Genomic DNA, 9,887 nt, shown 5'->3' with positions numbered 1-9,887 from the left:
GGGGCTCCCATGAGCCCCCCTCGGCTTTGAAAATTCACTAGAATGACTCAAAGAACCCAGGAAAACACTATGCTCACTGTTACAGGTGATGATGCTAGGTCCTAGCAAGCCCTTCCTTTGGTCTGCAGATTCCTGCTACGCTGACCTGGCTCCCCCCGACCTGACCTCCTGTTAACTTGAGAGCGTCTGGGGCTGTGGTTAAGAGTCGGGCACGGGTCACACAGACGTCTTTCTGCAGCGCTGAGGAGGACCCCACCGCCTCCCGAGTGGCTGCTGAAGTGTTTGTGCCCCGGGGCTGAGGCTGGCTTCGGGGCTGTGCTGAGCTGATGACGAGGGAGTGGGGCCAGGACCGGGGCTGACCGGCGCCTGGGGACCCGGAAGGACAGGACCCTTCTGCAGAGTCAGCGCGGGGGAGGCCCTAAGTCCGGGGCGTATAAGTCCGGGGTGCCACAGCCTCACTTCCCTGCCCCGGGCGCACCGCACAGCCTGCCCATGGGGGGTGCGTGGTGGGGAGCAGCGCCGGAGGCCAAGGGAGAGATGGGTGGTGACAGGGTGCACTTCTGCACAGGCAGCCAGAGGGTGTCCCTGCGCCCCCCAGGTGAGAGAACCGGGGAGTCAGCGCATCCTCATCGGGGCGGTGTGCTTGGCCCCCAGCCCTCTGCATCTCCGCCAGCCCCCGGCAGGCAGGGCTCGGCCCCTCCCCGGCCCAGCGTCCAGAATCATAGGCAGGGGCTGAAGGTGAATCCAGTGGGGGCGGAGAGCCTGGTGCACCCCCAGTCTCTGCATGAGGCCTCCCCAGACCCTTTCCCTGGGGATCAGCACGGACCCCGTAGGGTAAGGGCTCCATCCCACGAGGTGGCCCCCCGTTCAGGTGGCACCTGCAGGCAAGCCCCACTTCTGCACAGACGACTGCAAACCTGGGGGCTCCCGGGACCCCCCTCAGCCAAAGGGCCGGGAGTCCTGCTCTGGTCACGGTTCGTGGGCAAGCCCAGGCCCGGGGCTTAGAGGTCAGGCCCCTGCTCTGTCCCTCCCGCGTCCCCCCTTCCGTCTTCATTGCAAACTCCCTGCCCTTGCCCTCCTTGCCACCCTGTCCCCGCACCCTCTTCACCCTCCGCACCCTCCTCTGGGTTCTGTGACCTCCACTGCCCTTGTGCTGCCACCACGCCATGTGCTTTACTCCCCATCTCCGCGGTAAGCGTGGCCGGAGTTCTCATCCGCACCAGACAGGCCAGGGCACTGAGCCCGAGGGCTGGCCCTGTGCACCCGCTCTGGGGCGGACGCTGGCTTCTCTCGCAGGGCTGGACTCGGCGGCGGGGGGTCCCGCGGCCCCCAGGAAGCTAAGGCTCGCTCAGACCACCGTGGCAGTTATGGCTGTGACTCTTGTCTCCTCGCTGGTGGCTCTCGTTGTTGTGGGTAAGCTCCTAGGTGACCTGAACCCCACTGACTCTCTCTGTCTTCCTGCAAAGGGCCCCCCGCGCGCTAGTCGCATACCCTCTGCATACAGGCTCCCTGGGGCCCCAGGCCTGACCCAGATCTTACCTGGGACTCCGCCAAGGCCCCGTCCAAGGGGAGTCTCCCAAGAGCAGAGAGCCGGGAGTGAAGTCTGAAGGGGCCATCGCCCCGTCTGCAGCCCTGACCCGGGCTGGGGCGGCCTCTTCCGCAGCCCTCGTGCGGGGATGCTGACCCAGCGATGGGTGTCTCAGTCCTGCAGAAGCCAGGATCCCCGCCCGTGCCCTTTCAGCAGTTTCAAGCCTCGACTCCGACTCCGGGAGACAAGGCCGCGGCCGAGCAGCTACCCGCGGAGCCGCACGGTGAGTGCAAGGGCGGTAGGGCCCGGCGGGCGGCGGGAGCCTCTCCCTGGCGCCTCCTTTGTCCCTGCACGGGTTCCAGTTTTCTCACAAGAAGATACAACCTTTTTTTAAAAAACAGCCTTATTAAAAAAATAAATAAATAAAAAATAAAAAACAGCCTTATTGAGGTGTCCCCAGTACCTAATAAAGTACAGTATTTAATACACTGTGATGAGCTTTGACTCCTGCGTATACGTGAAAGCCTCACGCAGTCAAGGTAAATAGGAGCGTAAAGACTGCTAACTCTGGGAAACGAACTAGGGGTGGTAGAAGGGGAGGAGGGCGGGGGGTGGGAGTGAATGGGTGACGGGCACTGGGGGTTATTCTGTATGTTAGTAAATTGAACACCAATAAAAAATAAATTAACTTTAAAAAAAAAAAAAAAGGTAAATAGGAGCATATTCGTCACCCGCCCTGTAGAGTTTACTCGTGCCCTTTGTCCTCCTTCCCTCTCCCCTCCTCTCTTCATCCCCAGTCCACCACCTATCTACCTGCAGTAACAGAGATTAGTAGGCTTTTTCTGGAGTTTTATATAAAAGGGATCCTGTGCTATGTACACTTTTTGGCCCTTTATCAGCATGTAATCTGCAAATATTTTCTCTCAGTTAATGGTTTGTCTTTTCCTTCTCTGAACAAGATTTAAATCTAAATAAAGTCTAATTTATCTTTTTCTTTTTCTTTTATGGATTGTACTATTAGTTCCACACTGGAAACCTATCCCAAGGTCACAAAGACTTTACCTACGTTTCCTCCAGGAAGTTTTAGACTTCTTGGTTTTTACATTTCGGTCTATAATTAAATTTTGAGTTAAGCTTTATATGATGGTGTGAAGCCTAAAGTTAATTTTTATTTTACCTGTGGATATAACAGTTGTTGCAGCGCCATTTGTTGAAAAGATTATCATGAATTACTTTTGTGTCTTTGTTGAAAATCAGTTGTCCATTTATCTGTGAGTCTATTTCTGGATTCTTTATTCTGTTCCACTGATGTATTTGTCTATCTCTACAAGACAGAGTATTTGGATTTATCTTCAAGGGCCACCTGGCCCCACCTGGCCTTACCTCAGCATAGGGGCTGAGACCTCATACGTTTACTTAGGTAGGGCATGAAGAATGGGGCAGGAATCTTCCAGAAAGGGTCCCTGCCTACTTAGGTTCTTCTCCCCATCCCTGAGGGAAGGCTGGAATCAAGAGTCTTAGACCATAAATGTCCATGTTAAGGTCTCAGCTTGTGAGGTGAGCAAAGGGTGCTAGGCGGACCCGCAGCAGCTGCGGTGGGTCTCAGGGGGACAGTCAGGCAGGTGAAAGGAGCTACCAGTTCCCTGAACGACCCTAGTGACCAGGGCTTTCACTCAGGTCTCCATCCTCAAGCGACTGTGTCAGGCCCCTTGCTCTATGTGACACAGGATGTGCCAGCCCTTTAGAAGGCCCTTTCGCTCCAGGGTCTGGGGTCACCTGGAGGGCCTCCACCACAGCCCTGGGTGCGGACTGAGCTCAGTGCTTCCTCTGCAGGGACCTATTTGGTTTACTTTCTGGACTTTGTGATCAGAAAACTCCGTTTGTGGTCTACACGGTCCTCAGGAAGTGACGGTGGTGAATCAAGAGGCCTCGTGCTTGGTGTACGACTATAGGGGAGCACTAAACGTGGGCTTTATTCACACCTGATTTTTTTTTCACAATGGCCTATTTAATGGTGAAATGTCAGTGGAGTTCTACTCCAGTCGCTTTCAATGATGTAATAAATTACCTTCAAGTTCAATTACTATGGCAAAATAACAAGCCTGACCAGCATGACTCTAGTGGGAGCTAGTTTACAGGAGGCAGGTATTTCAATCCTTCCATCCCTCAGTTCATGACAGTTAAGTAAACCTTTATTTATTTTATTTTTTGGCTCAAAATCTCCGGTGGCCATTTCCAGGGTCTGGGTGGCCGCAGTGAGCAGGAGGCTGCTTGAGCACTTGGGGCTGTGCCTTAGACGTTTCCCTTAGAAAATGTAACAACACTTTAGTTGGCCCATATAACGAATGCTTACCTGTGTAATAGGCCTCTGTGGCTGCCTTCTCTGTTTCCTCCCTCCAGATCCCCACCGCTCTGACGGGCTGGCAGAGTTGCAAGAGACTCTCCAGATGTTTAAAAGCCATGTGGAGAATTCCAACACCTGGAGCACGGAGATCTGGATGTTGACTTGCAGAGTGGACAATGTCAGTTCTCAGATCCAGGTGCTCAGTGGGCATCTGGAAGATGCCAGCGCTGACATCCAGATGGTAAAAGGCATTCTACAGGATGCCAATACCTTGAGTTTCCAGACCCAGATGTTGAGGAGTTCAATGGAGGGGGCCAGTGCGGAGATCCAGAAGCTAAAAGGAGATCTGGAAAATGCAAATGCTTTAAATTCCCAGACCCATAGTTTCTTAAAAAACAGTTTAGAAAATGCCAGCATTGGTCTCCACATGCTGAGTGGAGGCTTAGGAAATGCCAACACTGAAATTGCAATATTGAAGGCAGGGCTGAAAATGGCAAATGCCCAGGCCCAGTGGGCAAACAGTAGTTTAAAGGATGCTAATGCTCAGATCCATGTTTTGAGAGGCCAACTTGCTAGTGTTGATGATTTAAGGGCTGAAAACCGGGTTTTAAGAAGTAGTTTGGAAGGAGCCAATGCTGAGATCCAGAGGGTCAAGGGAAGCGTGCAAAATGCCAATGCTTTAAACTCCCAGACCCAGACTTTTCTAAGAGGCAGTTTAGACAACACCAGCTCGGAGATTCAGTTATTAAGAGGTCATTTCAAAAGGAATGGGGATGAGATTCTCTTGTTAAAAAGAGATTTGGAAACAGTCACTGCCCAGACCCAGGTAACAAGCAACCATCTGGAGCGGACAGATGCTCAGATCCAATTATTAAAAACAGAGCTTGAAAATGCCAATGCCTTAGATCCCAAGATTCAGGTGTTAAGCAGTTATCTGAAAAATGCCAGCAGTGAGATACAGACCCTAAAACAAAGAGTGGAAGCTGCTGCATCGTTAGTTTCCAAGACCCAGATGTTAGAGAGCAATCTGCAGAAGGCCAATGCCGAGAACCAGCAGTTAAAGTGGGATTTAGAGAACACCAAAACGCTAATTAAGAAAATCCAGGAGAAGCAGAACGGCCTGGAGACAATCCGTGAGGCCTTTGGTTCCCAGGAGCAGCTACAGAGGACCCAAAGTAAGTGGGATGGGAGAGCATGGCCGGGGAGGTGGCCTCTGGGTGGGCACAGTCTTCTGTCCCTTCAGCCTTTCACTTACTTCATGCATCCCCCCCGGGAAGGAGGGTGGGTTCTGGAGAAGGGCTGAAGTCGCCCGAATAGGCTCAGCGTGCCTAGGCAGTGGTGGAAATGGCATAAGGCAGTCACCCCTGCTCTCAAATGGCTTGTCATTTAGCCAGAGTGACAAAACAGCACTCGAGAAACAAATGATGTGTGGGAGGCATGCAGGGAGGCGTAAGACATGTTCTATAAGGGGCAGGTCTAAGAACTCGGGGCGGGGCGGGGGGGGGAAGCAAAAAGAAGGGAGAGAAAGGACCTTCCGAGGTAGACGTCCTCTGACAGAGAAAAGGGATCTTTGGAGTGGGGGAGAAAGGTTTTGGGGGAGGCAGGATCAAAAGATGCTTTGTGGAGAAGAACTGAGTCCTGAAGGACTAGTAGGTGTTTGCCAAACAAGTAGGGTAAGAGGGTGGCAGGTACACAGGCATGAAGATATGAAACCATGAGGTTCAGGAAACTTCCAGCTGTTCAGTGTGACTGGACTGTGGCCAAGAGGGCAGGTGATGATGAGGTGCAGGCTGAGAGGATAGCAGGCAGGGGCCAGAATGGTGGCTTTCAAACTGTTTTGAATAGAAACCCACAACTCATTTATATTGTGACCTGATATGATTACGTGTCTCACACACACGCACACACACATTTCAAAAGCCAAAGTTTTTACCACTCTGATATTTTATAATCTATTCTTTAATAAAAAACACCACACCTTGATACTTCCCATGAATGGGTTCATGATTGTATTTTGAAAATCACTATGCTAGAAAGCTAGGTAGACTTGGAGAGACACCAGATGGATGTGGAAGGCCTCTGAGTTTGGGTTTTATCCTTTAGGAGATGAGGGTCTATTGGAGGGCTTCAAGAAGGCTGACCAGATGGGTCTCCATACTGAGAGGGGAGAAAAGAAGGGAGAACAGTGAGATTTGGACATGCGGAGCCTGAGGTGCTTTGGGGATATTCAAGTGGCCATCATCTGGAGGCTGTTTGGGGTGTAGGGGATGGGTGCTGGCTACAGACACAGCTGGGGGAGCCCTGGGTTCGTTGGTTCTGGTTGTGGCAGTGGGAGTGGGGGGTTGTGCAGGAGACATATTGCTTTATGGGAAGAAAGCTGAGGGCAGAAACAGGAAGTCAACCTTCAGGTGGCAAGAAGGGAAAGCGGTGTTTTTTGAGGACACTATCCAGGTAGGCAGTCTTAGAGGCAGAAGGAGAACCAGGGGGTGTGCAGTTGGGGAGGCTACGGAAGGAGAGAATTTTGAGAAGGAGGTGGCTAGTGCTGGTGAATGAGCTCACGTAAAATAACCCATATGCGCCCACTAACTCTGGGCAATTAATAAGTCATTGGGAATGAAGTTCCTGTGGGGAGTAGGGTGGGCCCTGGGGGCAGAGCACCCTCAGCAGGGTGTGAATGAGAGGAGCGTGATGAGGCTGAGGTGGGGCATGGCATGGCAGAGGGAGGGATTAAAATACACATATCATTGTTATTTACATCGTAAAAACTCCATATTAACAATAGACAATGTGCAGAGATTGAAAAAGGAAATGATGAGAAAATAACCACTTGTATATCCATGAACATTTCTACATTTTTAAGAAGACTTCTTTATTTGAGAGAGAGAGAGGGAGCAGGGGTGGGGCAGAGGGACAGGGAGAGACTGAGCACAGGGCCTGAGGTGGGGCTCGATCTCATGCTCCTGAGATCAGAGCTGAAACCAGGAGTTGGAGGCTCAACCAACTGAGCCACCAGGTGCCCGTCTACACTTGCTGCATGAGTCCACCTCTGAAATGAGTAATACATTATATGTCAATTAAGTGAGTTTAAATAAAAAATGTTTTAAACAGGGTATTGTAGTGGGGAGGGAGGGACGAGCTGAGAGTGATAGAGGCTTGTGCTCACGGGATGAGCTTTCAGAGCTTGAAATTGGGGGGTCAGATAGAGCAGGCCGGAGTCGGTGCTGGTGTGGGCAGCTGCGGGGGATGGAGTTGAGTGAAGGGAGTGGGGGTGCAGCGGGAGGGCGGTGCCGCCTCTTAGATAAGGGAGAGGAGGGGAGGTGCAGGGGTGAGGGTGCAGCAGGGGGGGTACTGCCTCTTAGGGAGGGGCAAGGAGGGGGTGTGAGGTGCAGGGGGCTGCGCAGTGATGGCAGCGAGGCCATCAGGGCACCCCGGGGTGCAGCCCGGTGTCTGGCTGGGGACGGAGGTACTGGGCTGGGGCTGGGGGTGCAGCCTCCCCGCGGCACCTCTGGGGCCCTGGGCCTAAGCACCGTGCCGGCGCCTGTCCGGGGAGAGGTGGCGGAGCTCCTGGCTTCCCCGACCGACCGACCGACTGGCGTCATGTCCGCTCCAGATCAGCTTCTTCACCTGATCCTGCAAGGCTGGGAGGCCCATGGCGCCAGCTTGTACTACTTCTCTCACGTCAAGAAGTCCTGGCACGAGGCAGAGCGCTTCTGTGTGTCGCAGGGAGCCCACCTGGCCTCAGTGACGTCAGAGGAGGAGCAGGTCAGCATGCAGCTTCGGGGTGCGGCAGGCAGGTGGGGGGGGGGCTTTGGGGCTTGGCTTTCCTCCCCTCCTGGTGGGTGGGGCAAGGCCTGCGAGCCTCACTTCACTCAGGGGACTCCCGGTGACTCAGGTCCCAGGGGCATCTTGCTCTAGAGGTACAAGGACTGACAGCCGACCTTGCTGTCCTCGAGAATGAGGGAGGCACCCAGAGGCCCGTAGGTGCCCACAGGGAGGGAGGGCACTGGGGACTGTCCTTGGTGTGTTGGGAGCATCCTTCCCTCCCTTCCCACCTCTCCCTTTAGCTTCTGCTCGGGTGTCAGTCCTGATGTGATATCCGTTAAGGCAGTGGCCGTGGAAGGCCCAGGAGCAGGGGACCCAGCCCCTTGGGACAGCCAGACACAGAGTTTGAGGACCAGCAAAGGCAGCGTAGCTGTGGGCCCCGGGGCCCTCTGCCGACGGCCCTGCCAGAGTTCTCTAGGCCCTAAGCTGTTTGGTCCATCTCTGGAGCTGCCCCCGCTGTGGTTCTCCGGAGACCCTCCTCGTACGTCTGTCGAAGGACATGCGATGTTTTTTCAAATAAAATGCTTCTGGGCCGCGGCCGGGTCAGTGCTGTCCAGTGAAGCCGTCCTCAGGGCCCCGTGGGGAGGCTGGGCCTGGCTGAGGGGACGGACCCCAGGGCCTGCAGGGTGGCGGGCCTCACGCCGCGCCAGGGAGGGGACAGCGAGCTCCCCTCCACGGGGCTGGGGATCGGCTCCTGGCCCGTGTCTCACGGCCTCGCCCTTTATCACAGGCCTTTCTGACGCGGTTCACGAGCACGTCCCACCACTGGATCGGCCTCACGGACGGGGGCCACGAGGGCGTCTGGCGCTGGGCAGACGGGACACCGTTCAGTGCTGGCCGGAGCCCTGCGTGAGTCTGGCAGCGACCCAGGACTCGGGCCCGGCCGTCTACACGCCGCTGCGCTGTGCTGGGGGCACACCGTGGGTCCTGTGCGGGCGGCCGTGCGTGTGCGGCGGCGTGATCGTGGTCCTCGCGTGGACGCCTCCACGGAGGGGCCTCAGGGCGGGATGAGCCTGGGGCCGGCAGGCAGCCTATCAGCGGGTCTTCCTGTGTTTTCATTGCTGTTTTGTTGTTTGCCTGTCCTTTTTTTTTTTTTTAAGATTTTATTTATTCACTTGAGGGAGATACAGAGAGTGAGCACGAGCGGGGAGGGGGCGGAGGCGGAGGGCGAAGCAGACCCTCCGCTGAGCAGGAGCCCGATGTGGGACTCGATCCCGGGACCCTGAGATCATGATCCGAGCCGAAGGCGGACGCTTCACTGCCCTGAGCCCCCGGCCCCCTGCTCTTTCCCTCCTAAGCCCTTCGAAGGCCCTGCCTCGGGGTGGGGGGTGACTCAGCTTCAGACACCCTCCCATCCCTTGACCCCCGGTAACCACAGACCACCTCGGTGGGGCCACCCTTGGGCTCCCTTGGCCCGGCTGCGTCCCCACCCAGGGCTTCCACGAGACAAGGGACCCGTATCACCCCGGCTCCTTATGCTATGGTCGGGGAAAGGGGCCCTTTCTTCGTCTGGCCGAGCCAAGCCCTCTTACTTCCAGGTTTTGGGGCAGCCATCAGCCAGACAACTGGCAGCACGAGGACGGCCGGACGGAGGACTGCGTCCACATGCAGCACAAGTGGAACGACATGCTCTGCGACACCCCCTATCACTGGGTGTGCAAGAAGCCCACCGGCCAACGCGTGGCCTGAGACGGGCCAGGAGGGAGAGCCGCGGCCACTGCCAGCCCTGGGCCCCCCCCCCATGCCCTGTGGAGACCGCTGCGCCCAGCCCGCTCCCCGGGGCTCCCCGTTCGGCCCTCTGTGTCCCCTGCTCGCCCTTTCATTTAGCCCTGCACACCCGCTAACGTCGCGTGACCCGGGGGGCCCCAGGGCTCCTCCAGGCCAAGGGCTTGCTGTGCCCCCGCGTCCCCCTCAGCTGCCAGCGTGGGCCTGAGACGGCGGCTCCCCAATAAACACTGAGTAGTGCACGAGGGCTCCGGCTCGTCTGGCGAGGGCCGCCGCACCCTCTCCCGCCTCAGGCGCGCTTCTCCTTCCTCGATGTCCCTCCTGAGCGTGAACCGGGTTTCTGAGTCTGGCTGGCCCGGGGAAGAGCCGCGGAGGCTCCCCGGCTGCAGGGGTGAGGGCATCCCGGGTACCCGATAAGGCCCTGGAGCCACTCCGCGCAGCTTCGTCCTGTGGTAGCCCCCCTCATTT

The 9,887-nt window shown here is 56.0% G+C and overlaps 1 protein-coding gene across 1 annotated transcript; it reads left to right on the top strand.

The window, feature by feature from the left end:
* Positions 1 to 468: 468 nt before the first annotated feature.
* Positions 469 to 9,661, top strand: CLEC4F (C-type lectin domain family 4 member F). Its single transcript, XM_038549550.1, has 7 exons — positions 469 to 598; positions 1,297 to 1,413; positions 1,704 to 1,811; positions 3,929 to 5,047; positions 7,483 to 7,634; positions 8,425 to 8,543; positions 9,233 to 9,661. Exons 1-7 carry the CDS (start codon positions 493 to 495, stop codon positions 9,381 to 9,383), a joined length of 1,872 nt encoding a protein of 623 aa, XP_038405478.1. The 5' UTR covers positions 469 to 492; the 3' UTR covers positions 9,384 to 9,661.
* The last annotated feature ends 226 nt before the right edge of the window (positions 9,662 to 9,887 follow it).

This window comes from Canis lupus, chromosome 10 (genome assembly GCF_011100685.1).
Source record: "Canis lupus familiaris isolate Mischka breed German Shepherd chromosome 10, alternate assembly UU_Cfam_GSD_1.0, whole genome shotgun sequence".
Lineage (NCBI taxonomy): Eukaryota > Metazoa > Chordata > Mammalia > Carnivora > Canidae > Canis > Canis lupus.
The sequence above is the reverse complement of the archived record's forward strand: the minus strand, read 5'-3'. Positions and strand labels throughout refer to the sequence as shown.